The sequence below is a fragment of the Erpetoichthys calabaricus genome, chromosome 6 (assembly GCF_900747795.2).
Source record: "Erpetoichthys calabaricus chromosome 6, fErpCal1.3, whole genome shotgun sequence".
NCBI classification, from domain to species: Eukaryota; Metazoa; Chordata; class Cladistia; order Polypteriformes; family Polypteridae; genus Erpetoichthys; species Erpetoichthys calabaricus.
In genome coordinates, this window is record NC_041399.2 from 78,100,488 (window position 1) to 78,116,358 (window position 15,871).

The window sequence follows — 15,871 nt, forward strand, 5'->3', positions numbered from 1 at the left end:
TACACAACATGAATATTGAGTGAAATATGAAGTTGATGAAGTTATAGCCAGTTAAATCAAAGTAGCCTAAAACTTACAAAAATGAGGCAGAGTTTAAATGGTATAAATGCGGGCCCACTAGTACATTATAGTCTGAGCAAAATATTTCTTAATTTATATTGAAGAATAATTACAAAATAACAAAAATATTTTCTTTTCTTTATACAGTATGTGCTTCTCCATGATGCAATAATTACCATTATTGTCTCACAAGTCTGAACTATGGGTTCAAATCACAGCTTTGGCACTAAGTCAATGTGTAATGCAACAGACAGATGACCTGTACAATCCCAGTTCCTGTTTTTTGTCTGATTGTGCTGGAGCAGACTGTGATCTCTTGCAGACCTTTATTTCAATAAATAGCTGGAGAAAATTAAAGAATGAGAAATTGTGATATAATTGTACTATATAAGTAGGGAAACTTACGTGCATCTTTGACAGTCTCCCACAAAGGGAGCCCTCGCTCCAGCTCACTACTTGATTCAAAGCTCAGGGGCCAGCTGTCTTGAGGCAGTGTTAAAACCCCTTCATAATTCATCTGAGGTAACGTTAGAATTACCTCTGTTCTCTCAGTTGACCAATAGGCAGCTGCTGTCGTGAGCCATCCATAGCATTTAAGGGTTTATGTCTCTTTCGTAGCTTCTGGATTGCCACTCTTGAAAGGGTCACATAGTCCCATTTATTCCCCTTGTTGATGATATGCAGATACCCAAAGCTTTAGTGAGAAATGGTTGACCTTGAGCCAGTATTTCCAGATCCCACATTTAAAAGGGAAACTCTTGATTCAAGACCACATGCTGCTCTCTTTTAACGAAGATGTGTTTTGACTTCCTGCCAGCCCTCCTATATTTTTGTGTCCTACCCCAGTTTTACCTTTGCCTGTTGCCCTCTGGAGCATCCTACCTTCTAGAAATGTCCTCTTACATACACTAGCATGAGGATGGGTGTCACTACTGCCAGCAAATGCTTTTTAGTCTCTCTCTGAACCCATTTGCTGTTTTCAGCCAATCTTTCCTGCCAGACAGTGTATCAGAATTAAGTTTGGAACCAGATAATCTGTTCACATGCATATCAAGCAGAAGTCCACATTTTTCTTGGGTTCTTCTGCAAATGGAAGAAAAATGTGTCCAGCATGAAAAGTCGATGAACAGCATATTTCAGTTTCATACATTATTGATTTTGTGAAAAATGTAATAACTATACCAGAGACTTGTAAGTGAAGAAAGTATGTTGAAATTAAGTTAAAGTTGCCTCAGAGGTATATAAAGAAATAACTAACAGTTCTTTCTTGTCCTTTCTTTTGATTTTGTGCTGTATTTGTATTTATGTGCTCCTTGTTGATTCCCTTCTCATTGGTAGTTACATATGTTGCTTGCAACTGATCCAGATCCTCCTAAATGTGTCACTTCTCCTATCTCATCTACAAAGATCTGTAGGAGACGCAAAGAGAATTTTTGCAAAACTAACGTCCCAATGAAAAGCAGCAGTTCCTGTAGTTTAAAACAATTGGAATTGGAGGCAAAACAAGCTCTTCACAAGGAAGACCAGCCTGTATTAGTTGCGGGCTATAAAAAACTGAAAAAAGAACAAAAAGGGGGCACTTTGTTTTCCTTCTCTTTGCATCTTCCAGATCTTTCCACTTTCTTAGATGATGATGGTTATCTATCATTCCCTGATCTCACAGACATTAATTTCTTACCTAAAAGCTTTCAACACTACCTCCCTATTCAGTCACCATCACTCCTGCCCTGTTTTCTGTTCATTTTTTTCTTTTTGCTGTCAGCTTCTTTCTCAGTGCCCTATGCTCTCACCCTCTCTTTTCCCTTGGCTTTGTGTCTCTGCTACCTGGAGCCCAAGGCGGCCTCCTTAAGTGCCACACTTGACAATGACCTGAGTGACAGTTCAGAGGAAGAGGTGTGTACCTCGGCCTATAGAACACACTACTTTCTATGTGTTCAGTGCTTCAGTCCTGATCTGTGTTAGAATGCTGCCATAGTGGTCCTACTTTCAGAGCCTCATTTCTGCCTTTTGCTTCCTAAAAGCGTAGTTTGAATTGTATTGTGCATTAAGCAAAAGATGTTTGTTTTGTAATTTTTTTGCATTTCCATTATTCATTTTGGGCAGAGGGTTAGGCACAATTTAACATTTTCAAACCCGCTCAGCCCAATTCAGGGTCATGAGGGGTCCAAGTGCCAGTCCATTGAAGAGCTAACACATCCCCAAATTGGGCTAATTTAGGTCACAATTTAAACTAACCTGCTTTATTTTGAGAAAGCGAGAAGAAAAGTGGAGTCAAGTAAAACCCTGGCAGACTAAGCAGAACATGCAAATTCGGAACAGCCAGTGTTCAGGCATGGGGTTCAGAACTAGGGGTCTTGGGTTGATGAGGAAACAGTGGTAACCACTATACCTTATTACATTTTCATAACCTATTATTATGCTACAATGAAATCCGCTATCAGCTGTATTTTTGAAAAGTATTAATCAAGCTGAAAGTACAATATAACTGGCACCCTGCCCTAGAGTTGTTATCAATTTTGCGCCTAGTGCTTCTGACATAGGCACTAACTCCCTGCAACCCTGAAATGGATTAGTGGTTTAGAAAATGAAAGGATGAATGAAAACTGCTTTATTGTACTATTTAATAGTCTTCTTTGGTAGTTTCTGTTATGAAATAATTTAATATATTTTGTGATTTTTTGGACAAGTTTTAAAACACACTGTAGTTATATTTTGCATATTTACATCTGCTAAATATGTTTAGAAATGTTGTACATGTTAGATCGTACAGAATTAAAACTAATGTTTTACATCTGAACTGATATCTCATTAAACCCTTGATGCATTAAACATTACTTCTGTTGCTATAGAATATAAAAAGAAAATGGGAACTAGAGAAATTAAATCTTTCAAAACCTACATAGTTTATTCCCATTGAGCACCCTAATATAAAAAATGATGTGTTTTCAAAGTATCTGGTGAAATTACATCTTATTTAACAGTATTAATATTAAGTCAACTTTTATTGAATTTAAATCCATTTTTATTGAAGCTTTTCTTCAGTAAATATGTACTTGAATGTTTAAATGTTGAGTTAATTTTGTGCCTAACCCAATTATCCTAGATGTAACAAGGTTTAAAGTCATATAAAGTGCATGGAAAGTAGCACTGGATCATATTTCTTTCGGGTAACAGTTTCTCTGCATTATGGTCTGTCTGTATCAAAGCATTTTTTGATCTACAGAGCAATTTAGGAAATCATTTTGATAATACTGTATATAATAATTAGCTTTTGCTAAATGTATTCAGTTGCCTAGCTGAGCATCATGCCTAATAAAACAGCAAAGCATGAAAAAGAAAAAAATGTATCATTTAACCATGTTAATTGTTTTTGAAAAGCAGAGCTCCATATGGAAGGTTTTGTTAAAAAAAAAAAGGTAAAATGTAAAAATTATAAAGTACAGTAAATAAAGTTCACATAGCATCTTCTTATTATTCTTTCGGCTGCTCCTGTTAGGGGTTGCCACAGCGGATCATCATCTTCCATACCTTGCTGTCCTCTGCATCTTGTTCTGTTACATCCATCACCTGCTTGTCCTCTTCCACCACATCTATAAACCTTGTCTTAGGCCTTCCTGTTTTTCTCTTGCCTGGCAGCTCTATCCTTAGCATCCTTCTCCCAATATACTCAGCATCTGTCCTCTGCACATGTCCAAACCAACACAATCTCAACTCTCCCAACTGTCCATCTTGAGCTGACCCTCTAATGTACTCATTTCTAATCCTATCCATCCTTGTCACACCCAATGCAAATCTTAGCATCTTTAACTCTGCTACCTCCAGCTCTGTCTCCTGCTTTCTGGTCAGTGCCACTGTCTCCAAACCATATAACATAACTGGTCTTGATACCGTCCAGTAGACCTTCCCTTTCACTCTTGCTGATATCTGTCTGTCACAAATCACTCTTGACACTCTTCTCCACCCATTCAACCCTGCCTGCACTCTCTTTTTCACCTCTCTTCCACAATCCCCATTACTCTGTACTGTTGATCCCAAGTATTTAAACTCATCCACCTTCGCCAACGCTACTCCTTGCATCCTCACCATTACACTGACCTCCCTCTCATTTAAACATATATATTCTGTTTTGTTCCTACTGACCTTCATTCCTCTCCTCTCTAGAGCATATCTCCACCTCTCCAGGGTCTCCTCAACCTGCTTCCTACCATCGCTACAGATCACAATGTCATCAGCAAACATCATAGTCCACGGGGACTCCTGTCTAATCTCTTCTGTCAACTTGTCCATCACCATTGCAAATAAGAAAGGTCTCAGAGCCGATGCCTGATGTAATCCCACCTCCACTTTGAATGCATCTGTCACGCCTACCATAGACCTCACCACAGTAACACTTCCCTAGTACATATCCTGTACAACTCTTACATACTTCTCTGCCACTCCCGACTTCCTCATACAATACCACAACTCCTCTCGAGGCACCCTGTCATATGCTTTCTCCAGGTCCACAAAGACGCAATGCAAATCCTTCTGGCCTTCTCTATACTTCTCCATCAACACCCTCAGAGCAAACATCGCATCTGTGGTGTCTTGGCATGAAATCATACTACTGCTCACTAATCATCACCTCACTTCTTAACCTAGCTTCCACTACTCTTTCCCATAATTTCATGCTGTGGATCATCAATTTTATCCCCCTGTAGTTACTACAGTGTTGCACATCCCCCTTATTCTTAAATATCAGCACCTGTACACTTCTTCTCCACTCCTCAGGCATTCTCTCACTTTCCAAGACTCCATTCAACAATCTGGTTAAAAACTCCGCTGCCATCTCTCCTAAACACCTCCATGCTTCCACAGGTATGTCATCTGGACCAACAGCTTTTCCATTCTTCATCCTCTTCATAGCTGTCCTTACTTCCTCCTTGCTAATCCATTGCACTTCCTGATTCACTATCTCCACATCATCCAACCTCTTCTCTGTCTTGTTCTCTTCGTTCATCAGCCTCTCAAAGTACTCTTTTGATCTGCTCAACACACTCTCCTCGCTTGTGAGTACATTTCCATCTTTATCCTTTATTACCCTAACCTGCTGCACATCTTTCCCAGCTCGGTCCCTCTGTCTAGCCAATCGGTGCTGGTTCTTTTCTCCCTCTTTAGTGTCCAACCTCTCATACAACTCATCATGCGCCTTTTCTTTAGCCTTCGCCACTTCTCTCTTCACCTTGCGCCTTATCTCCTTGTACTCTTGTCTACTTTCTGCATCTCTCTGACTGTCCCACTTCTTCTTTGCCATCCTCTTCCTCTGTATACTCTCCTGTACTTCTCCATTCCACCACCAGGTTTCCTTTTCCTCCTTCCTCTGTCCAGATGTCACACCAAGCATCCTTCTTACTGCCACCCTTATTACATCTGCTGTAGTTTCCCAACTGTCTGGTAATTCTTCACTACCACCCAGTGCCTGTCTCACCTCCTCCCTAAACTCAACCTTGCTGTCTTCCTTTTTCAACTTCCACCATTTGATCCTTGGCTCTGCCCTCACTCTCTTCCTCTTCTTGATCTCCAACGTCATCCTACAGACCACCATCCAATGCTGTTTAACTACACTTTCCCCTGCCACCACTTTGCAGTCTTCAGTCTCCTTCAGATTGACTCTTCTGCATAGGATCTAATCTACCTGTGTGTATGTTCCTCCACTCTTGTACTTAACCCTATGTTCCTCCCTCTTCTTAAGATACATATTCACCACAGCCATGTCCATCCATTTGGCAAAATCCACTATCCTCTGACCTTCTTCATTCCTCTCCTTGACACCATACCTACCCATCATCTCCTCGTCTCCTCTGTTCCCTTCACCAACATGTCCATTGAAATCCGCTCCAATCACCACTTTCTGTCCCTTGGGTACACCGTTCATCACTTCATCCAACTCACTCTAAAAATCTTCTTTTTCATCCATTGTACACTCAACTTGCGGGGCATTTGCACTAACAGCATTCATCATCATACCTCCAATTTCCAGCTTCATAATCATTACTCTGTCTGACACTCTTTTCACCTCCAAAACACATAGCACATAGCAATGCTTCACATAGTATCTTAAAAATACAAAAAATTACCTTTTTATTGTACATGTGACATACTCATACTGTCATTAGTTTCTTAAACCTAAATATGGCCAAATGGCAATGGTGTAGAGGAATATGTCACACTATATATTTTATATTTTTCAAATGACAAAACTGTACCTCTTTATTGACCTTGTTGACTTTGTATGCTGTAAGATCTTAACACTTCTAAATTTAAAATGGCAACATTTAAAAGTAACAGTGATGACAAAATTGAGTCCTCAGAATTTATTCCTATTATAGTCATTAAGCTGCTGCTACAAACCTTCAACTTGAATACACTGAATTACGTGAAGGTGTTTGTAGATAAGAACAACAAGGAAAAACTAAGGAAATGATGCGCCTAAAAAAGATTTTTGTCAACAAATGTGGAGTACTACGCTATATTTGTGTCAGTACAATATCATAGTGTGTCAGTACAATATCATAGTAAAAGTGTATTATTCACCAAAACTTTGACAGACCATGATTTTCAGTGTCATGATTTCTTTTGTTTTAACTGGAGGTAAATATACTTACCAGAATTGCATGATAAAAATAACTTGCATTGAAAATAATGCATTGACTAATTATCAAAAAAAAGTGGCTTATGTAAAATACCTCAGTATTTTTAGAATGAGAATTTTAAATTATACTCTAATGCAGAAAAATTGCTGCCCTAATTTTTTTCATTGCAGTGTTGTTAATGAATGAAAGGATGAGGACCTGAAAGTCAGGTGACTTTGTCAGTAGCTTAATATACATCCAGTAAATATTCATTTTGTTTCCTCCCTCTTTTTTTTATTTAAAACTGGGATTGGACCATTCATTTGAATTTGCCATCCTTTTAAGGGTTTTTATGCATGATTTGGAGAGGAGATTAAAACATTAACCTTGGACACCTGGCTTTCCATACAAAGTCCAGTATATAAATTGTTTTACTTTGGTTATCAGATTACTTTTTTTAAGTAAAGTGTGAATGATTTTTAAATTTGTGTATGCCTTGAGGTTAGAACTTCCTCTGAGTCTGTTCCAGTTGTGAAAATGAGCTTGCATTTTATTTGTGTTTAGTTTGTGTTTGTTTAATTTTTTTTCTGCTTTAACTATTTTTAGATGTTTGCATATTCATTGTCCCATAATGAAACTGATAAATGCCAATGTGAAAATGTTGTAGTTAGTTTAATGAATTAATAACCGTATGGTTCTTTTCATTCCTGCTTTCAATTTGGAACCTGGGTACATGTCTTACTATCTAGACTGACAGTGAACAGACAGACACTGCAGCAGATGGTGAAACAACTGCCACTGAGGTTTGTACTGTGGCCTGAAATGGGGGCGGTATAAAAAAATCTAGTAGCAGGTCGTGCATGGGGTAGTAATACAAGCTTTCCACTAGAATACAAATTTTGGGTATGATCTGAAAATACCTTTGCAAAATGTAATGACCTTTGCTTTGCTTTTAGTATGCTCCCATGTATTTTGATTTTCAGAGAAGAGCAAAATGAACCCTTGGTATTTTAACTTTTTTAATCTGTACAGTTCTTATGTGTTAAGAAAATGAAGGCATACAATATATGAATATTTAGAGCATAATTAATTGTTCAACATGATAGGGGTATTTCACTCTCAATCAGTTTTTTTTTTTTTTTTGTGTCAGTTTTAATACATTTACAGCTTAGCATAAATTTGCTACTGGACGTATCTTGAAGATTTTTACCCAAGGACATTTAGGTATTTGTCACTGTTTTTTTGTAAATTGTGTACTAGGCCTTGTACTTTACAATAAACTAAAGCAGAGTGCCTCAGATAATTACATTACTTATGAAAAAAACAAAATCCAGACTACCAATTAATGAGCTCAGTACATGTATGGATGCTAAACAAAAAAAAAGTTCTATTTAATACTAATCATTTTTAAAACAAACTAGTACTTTTTCTAAGGTATGATGCATGTAGTGGTCTTCATTTCTACTTCAGATGTTAAAAAGTCTGTTTTGCTATAGAAGAAACAATATCTACTCTATATATATAAAATCCTAAGCCTAAAAGTGCAACAGTTTTATGTGACATTTTTATGTCATGGTTTTTGTCACACTTTAAATATATGTTTTATTGAACTTTAATGTGATGTTGTTAGATTTTCAGATTCTTATTCCGTTTTTAAATTATAAACTAAAAAATATCAAGACCTCACGTCCAGCGAGACGAGGCTTTGTGCCAAGAGATTTAACCACGCTCAGGGCCAGAAATAAAAGACAAAGACAGCTGCTGTACAGGCTTTTAAATGTTCGAGATGTGTGGCGAGATGCCGATCACACGGCAGGGCAGCAGCAGCAAACCAGTAGCTGATAGAGCAAAGAGGAGGTAAACCAAAATTGTATTTGTTTCCCATTGTATCACCATTTAAGAGGGGGTTTCGGAGGAGCGAACGCATCTCCTTGGGGTGTGTTCAGCCCCCCTTTTCACAACAAGAGCAGCAGAGACGCAAAGTGGCTGGCGCATAGCACAGGCCGGGGGTGTTGGCGAGTGAAGCGAGCTGGGGTAAACCCCCTGGTTATTAAAATAAAATGTTTTATAAGAAATAGCAACCCTGCAAGTATTTAAAACTGCACTAACTAGTTAAATATAATGACTTTTAGTTTTTTGAATTGTTTGATTTGAAAAATTAATAAAGACCCATTGTATACGAAGGCATGTGTCAAGTTTCGATTATATTACTCATCTTGGCCTCTTCTTTGAAAAACAAAACTTAAATCACCCAAATAGATGCAAATGCCTGTCGAGCATTAAGAATATGCACTATTGACACACATACCAGGTAAGATGTAAGGCAATTCCAGCACAGTGGAACATGGTTCTAAACCTGTTCTCATTAAGGAAAGGGGAAAAAAGTACTAGAGCCAGTAATCACAATTGTGTGGCTGTCGTATGTATGCATTACAATGCCTGCAATGTTTCATTTGGAAAAAAAACAACAACACTAGACACTACCGTATCACCAACACACCCTCTTTGTTTTTTCTTTTTTTCCCAGTTGTTTGTGCTTTTACTGTGAAACACTACTAATTATAACACTGATGATAAATTCTAATAATAAAATAATTAATATAAATAGATTATTTAATATTCAATAATTTTCTTGTAGGTTTATCTGTTCTCTGACAGCCAGCTTATGGCTACAGGAATAAAGTCTACTTGCCCGCATGCTCAGTACTGTTGAATTTTAGTCCCATGGTATTTCTGCAGGAATGCAGACCTCTAGTTGGAACAATTAAAGATTACGCGGCAGTTAAGTCTACAGTATTTGTTTCTTTAATTCAGATAGGTAGGCAGCTGCCAGTCCTTTATAAGCTAAGCCAATGTACAGCCTCTTGCATTTGAGATCCACATTACCTTTATCCATACAGTATAATCTTTTTCTATAGGCTTTAACTTGATAGGCACAAAAAACTTCACATATCAAAAGCAACTTACATTTAACAAGCTAAAGTCTAGTCATCCACAAGAAAGGACAGAATATTCTGTACTTTTGTGTATTTATACTTATTGTTATATACAGTATATTACAAAGTTAAAAAAAAGCCATACTTTTACATTTACCTGACTAAACAACTTTCATTACTGCAGACTAAAGGGGTTGGGTATTGTTAGAATCAGTATATGTAATATAACAGATATAAAAGCTTATTGCAAGGTGCAACAGCTTTGTCACAATATTAGTGCCCAGGGAAAAGAGAGTCATTTGGGTATGGTTTCATTTCCATGAGAGGAGTAAGCATAACATTATTAGGAGAGTTTTATACAGCTGATCTGTTCAACATGTAGAAGAATTTCATAAGAAACATGATGTTATATAAGCACCAACAGCTAGGTATCACAGATTTTAGGATTTTGGAAAGAATTTTTATTTTGTTTAGAAATATTTTATCTATGTGTTTGGTGACATCATAATCAGTACAGTTTTGGAATTATTGGTCATTAGGACACTATGTGTTGGTAAGCACATTGGTTGAATGTGATATTGCATGGGATACCATGTTCAGGCAATGTAAGGTCAGGCTGTGGTTCAATACATGTCTGAGCTTGGCATAAATAAAGGGAAGACTTTGTGAAAGATAAATTACCATCTGAGCTAATCTTCATCTTATTCAAATTGGCTATACATACATTTTACAGGAGGCCCAGACATTTAGTTTAATACATACATACCTAAGGAGATGTAAATAAATGGATTTCTAAAATTTTATGTGTGAGTATTGCAAAAAGGCCAAATACTTACCAAGTGTTAAATGTATGGCATTTTGTTAGACTGTGGCTCCTAGGTTTACATGTCAGATAATGAGGGTGTAGAAATAGTTCAAGAAAAGCCTAAATAATTACCTTAATTGCCATAGCCATTGCTTGACTAGATTGTTTGTAGTTGTTGGGACTCTAAATAAAAAAGAACAAAAAAAAAAGCAAAAGCAATAGTCATACTTTTTGTAGTTGTTATTCACTAGTAAACGGTCAACACTATATATCATTTTTATTTTTTAGCTATAAGAATCACCATAAAAGGACACAAGCAATATTGTAAATTATAAAATAACAAGTATTTTTTTACTAATGTTATGAAAAGTTTAATAAATGAAATCCATAAGGCCTGAAATCATTTGCATTCATTTTAGAAAAAGCAAAAATTTTATTATACTTACTATTGCTGTAATATCTTACATGATTCAGTAAAAATATCATTACATTCTTTTTATTCTTACTTATTAATTTCATTGTTTCTTTAGTTATTTGTTTTTAATGTGGGATTAGTTGCCATGACTCTTACTTGTCATTATGGGTTTTGTCCTATGTGCATTCGTGTGACATAATGGGATATGGTCATGTCCATGTTTTAAAAGAGTGAACATTGTGCTCATAGATTGTCTGTGCTTAGTTCTAAAATAAAAAACAAAACAAACCTTTTTAGTGCAGTTTCTTTTTGCTTTAGGTTAGGTTTGACAACTTCCCACCTTACTGCTTTCAAGTTTGATTTGCTGCTTTGTTTTGTTTGCCTTTCATTTACCTGTTCATTGTATTATGACCCTGCTACATTTAAGCAGTTTTGCAGCTTTCCCTTTTAAGATTCTCTGCCTCTTGTATTAAAAGAAAGATATAATTTTAATGATTTCTTTTGCTTTTAATGATAAAATACTTTGTAACATTACTGAATATTGCCACTGATACTGTCTCCTGCAATATGGAGTCCTGCAGCATTTGGGACAACCCTAGCCAGATGGTTTCTACAGTTTATATATTATAGAATACCTTGGATGGATAGGCTGTGCTTTTGCCTGTGACTTGGTCAGTTGAAATTGACAATGGACCCCACAAAGGTTTATTTTGCCTCAATTATAATGTTAATTGACTTATATTATCTTATTTTATTTTTTCCTTTCACAAACCCACTTATTCAGACTGATTGTTTTTTTGTGTTAAACTGAATTTGTGTGTTCATGTAGAGTACATTAAGTATGCATGTTAGTTATTTCTACTATTAAATTACAGTTGTAAACTTCTGTAAGCTGCCTGATCCTGATCTCAGAATAGCACTCTTTATAAAAATAAATTAAATTGAGTTGAATTAAAGAATAATTAAATGTATGTGGTATTTTGTAGAATTGCTTTTTATCCTGCTTTATGATAGACCACCCATGAAGTGTGATGTTATAGGCTCAAGTGCAGTACAGGACAAACCTGTGTGAAGTAAATGTAGTACAGCATATTTTACACTGATGTAATTTTAATATTATTTTTACCATAAGAATGTTAAGAAAGATGTTTTGTATAATGATAGTAACTAAAAACGAAAAATATCAGTGAATGAGTTAAGTATAACAGTGGTTTAATAAATCTCACAGTTTCAGCCTACACTTCCATCTTCATCATTTCAGTGTTTCTCTACTGTATACATTTTTTTAACACTAAAATACTCTGATACTTATGTATTCCTTAGTAAATTTTTCCTTCTACCCTAACCTTGTCATTTTTAAGCCCTCTCTTTTTGACTACTGTCCTTATATCTTCTGCTGTGTAGGTCAGTATACTGTTATACCAGTGTCATAGTAGAAACTTATTAATTTCAGCTTGCCCTTGTAGTTAACAGTTTCAATTTCATCTAATCTTTACTAAAACTAGAAGCAAGTAAAGAATAGTGGGAAAACAATCCTAAAGCAAGAATAGAAGAATTGAAAGACTGGTACTTAGCTATAAGAAGTGTTTGCAGGCTATGATTTCTGCCAAAGGGGATAATATTAAGTTCTGTCTTATAGAGTGGGAAAACTTTTTCACACATCACATTTTATGTTTATTTTTCTGATTTGTTAAATTCTGCAAATAAATAATAACTATGCTTTTACATTTGCACTTTTCACTTAGAAAAATCAATAAATTATTTATTGTAAGCAAGGGTGTCCAAACTTTTGCATAAGACTACCTGGAAAAATTTTGAATATGGTATGATTGCAATAACTGAAGAAAACTTATTATTACTATTATTGTTACTATTACTGATCCAATGCAACTTACAACATCAGAATATGTTACAGTTTTATACAGTAATTTTTTGAGTTAGAGCACAATCAGGTTAAGTGACTTGCTCAGAATCATGCAGTAAGCAACTGGTGGGAATTAAACTGATGTCCATGGGTAATATACTATGCCTTAGGCAGTACAGAACATGAATTCATTAGCAATAGTCAGGTTCAGATTTTCTAAGGCATGTAAAATAGCCTTTAAATAAATCATAAAGCATAGAAAAAAGTTATATGTTACATTGAAAATATATAGTAATGTATATTTACAACAGAAATATGTTTCCACGTTTGGTGGAATCTGGTCAACATTTTAACTATTTGCTAAGTGTTATCTTGTCATAATTCAGATTAATGCAAAATTTAATATATACCTGTATGGTTTATGATTATTTTGTTACTGTTTGGTGTTCTGTTGTCACCTGCTATGGATGTGACTTGCAGAAATTATTCTATGTGCCAGACTTTGTTCAGGATCAGACAGTGAACAAAAGACTTTAAATATTTAAATTTTATTAATATCAAAATCAACAAGAAGATTTTCAACAAAAAATGTTTTATATTTACCTTTTGAAAATGGAATTTGCATATTTGTATTTAATTTTAATTAATTTTAAACTTATTTAAAGGCACCTCAAAACATGAAATGCAGTAAAAATTAACATGGTCATATGGTCATCTTAATTAATTTAGTAAGATGTATTTTTAATTAGGTGACTCAGACTTTGGTGTACTGCCTTGAAATGGGGAATAACAAAAATGTTGTTGTAATCTAATGCTAATTACTTTTTTTCCTTGAACTTGCAGTCAGACCAAGAAGAAGAATCTGAAATCAAGCAACAGGTAATAGCAAATGTTTTGATTTTCATTGTAAAGATTTCTTGTTTTATGCAAAAATAGCAAAATAAGCAAAATCCTTCATTGATAATAATAATTTAGTCGAGTTTATGGTTTTATGGATTTATTCAAGTTCATGGTTATGTTTTTTGTGGTTTAGTTATATTCTGAATACATAATTAAACTTTTGCAATTTATATGTGTGTAACAAAATTTGTTTATTCTATCCACATTAGATCAAATATTTGGCTTCAGGTTGTTAATTCTTTCTTTTTTTTCCAGAATAGTTTTATAAAACGAATAAAAGGGGAAAATGTGTTTATCAAACATAGTAATCTGATGTTAGAGGTTGGTATACCCTTTAAAAAAGAGGAAGTGCATGGAGCTTTCTTAGGATTCGCAACGTTTGACATGTGTCGCATGAAGTGCTTTAGTAAAAGAGACTAGTAGTTCACTTTGCTACTAACTAAAATTAATACCACACAGGTTGCAAACCTTTACACTAAGGATATACACATATGTCTTGTCTTCTTTTTTATGTTTAAAGTAAAAAAATTGAAAATTAATGTTTTACAGCTTTTCAAACAAGCAAAATATTTGACTTTGACTTTGAATCCCATCTGACATAGGCTCCTGCCCTGTGTATAATGGTTAAATTATAAAGGTCCCTTTCCTATTTTTTTTGTAAAGGTACTTTCTGACAGAAAACACTATAAATGTCTGAAGATTAGTGATCAGTCAGTAGTCTGTGGGTCACAAAATATATGCAAACTGGGAGGAATTACTCATTTTTACCTCTTTTTTACTTATTGGCAGGTAGGTTCAGGAACACATGGTCAGCTTTTATTTTCAGAGACACTCCGAAAAGAAAATTCTGATTGCACCTTCTTTTTTCAGAAGGCATTTTTTATTCATGTCCAGTGTATGAGTGACGTCCACCAGTGTTTGTTTCTTTGTATGGTACACATGCCCATTATTACCACCACCTGTAGCTTTTCACCCATGGTTTGCTCAGTACTGAAATACTAATGCAGTGCCTCTGCTGTAGAATGCATAAAAATGAATGGAGGATATTTATCAAATCTTTGCAAAGTGCACTTTTCTTTTTAAGTTATTGAAAGATGTAATTTACATGCAACATATTTAAGAAAGACTTAAAAAACAGCTTTTTTCTTCACCTTTTAATGTTAACTGTGTTATTGCTTTGAACTTATTATATTCAGAAATTTGTACTGTTTTTTTCTTTAATTCTTCAAAGGTTAATGAATATGAAATACATAAATACAGTTGTTCAGATTGCCTATGCTGCCATTCACTTAACAGTTTATAAATTCTTTGTAAAATGTCTGGATGATCTTTTGTATATCAGTGAAAATGACTTGTTAACATATTTCTCCTTTTTTGACTATATTTATGGTATTTGTAGGCTACAGATGACGCCCAAGAGGAGCTAATCAAGCACCAGACTAATATTAGTGAGTTGAAACGTACATTTTTAGAAACAACCATGGAAGCTTCTGGACCCACAGAGTGGGAGAAAAGGCTGTCTACTTCTCCTATCCGGACTATCCCTAGACTGGAGGATGCACCAATGATAGAGCCCCTTGTGCCTGAAGATGTAAGTTGTGGGCATTTTTTTTTTTTTTTGACAGAAAGCAGGTGGTTATGAGGTAGTTTCATGTGAAGACTGGGTAAAGTTAATACTATTAGAGGAAAGTCTCATCATTTTACATACACAAGATTTGCATTGTTTTCAACAATTTACATAAAGGAATCTTGTCTTATAATTCAAGCGTAATGTGTTAGCACACAGCATCTTTTTATTTTGGTGAGTATCCCCATAATATTCTTCAGGTATTGCCCCCAGTGCTGGGGATTTTAGCTGTTGCTCGCATATGCAGTTAATTGGGTACTGGCTCCAGCTGTTTTATGACACTGACTAGGATCAAACAAATGACTTATTTAAAAAGAATTGATTGTTACATCCATTCATCCATCCATTTTCTTAACCCTCTTATCCAGGTCTGAGTTTCAGGGCAGCTGGAGCATATCCTAGCAACTACTTGGCCTAAGTTAGTAACAACATCTGAACATGGTGCTAGTCCATTGCTAGCACATACACTTACACCTAACCTGCTTTTCTTTTGATTGTGAAAGAAAAGTGAAGCACCTGGAATAAACTCACACAAACGTGGGGAGAACGTGCATACTCCATGCTGGCTGCACATAGGATGCAAATCCTGAACTCTTTTTTGCAAGGCAGCATCACTGCCATGGCGCCACCATACCACCCTAATTGTTATATTA

At 35.5% G+C, this 15,871-nt stretch overlaps 1 protein-coding gene across 15 annotated transcripts in view; it reads left to right on the plus strand.

The window, feature by feature from the left end:
• Nucleotides 1–15,871, plus strand: part of epb41l3a (erythrocyte membrane protein band 4.1-like 3a) — a 275,326-nt gene that overhangs the window by 229,856 nt on the left and 29,599 nt on the right. For 7 of the 15 annotated variants that reach the window (XM_051929140.1, XM_051929137.1, XM_051929142.1 and 4 more), the window contains exons 13-17: nt 1,399–1,953; nt 7,421–7,474; nt 13,535–13,570; nt 13,847–13,912; nt 14,991–15,182. In XM_051929140.1, the coding sequence (XP_051785100.1) occupies nt 1,399–1,953; nt 7,421–7,474; nt 13,535–13,570; nt 13,847–13,912; nt 14,991–15,182 (903 nt within the window). The remainder of the gene's footprint in view (nt 1–1,398; nt 1,954–7,420; nt 7,475–13,534; nt 13,571–13,846; nt 13,913–14,990; nt 15,183–15,871) is intronic. The other 8 variants (XM_051929141.1, XM_051929143.1, XM_051929144.1 and 5 more) reach the window with 5 other exon arrangements.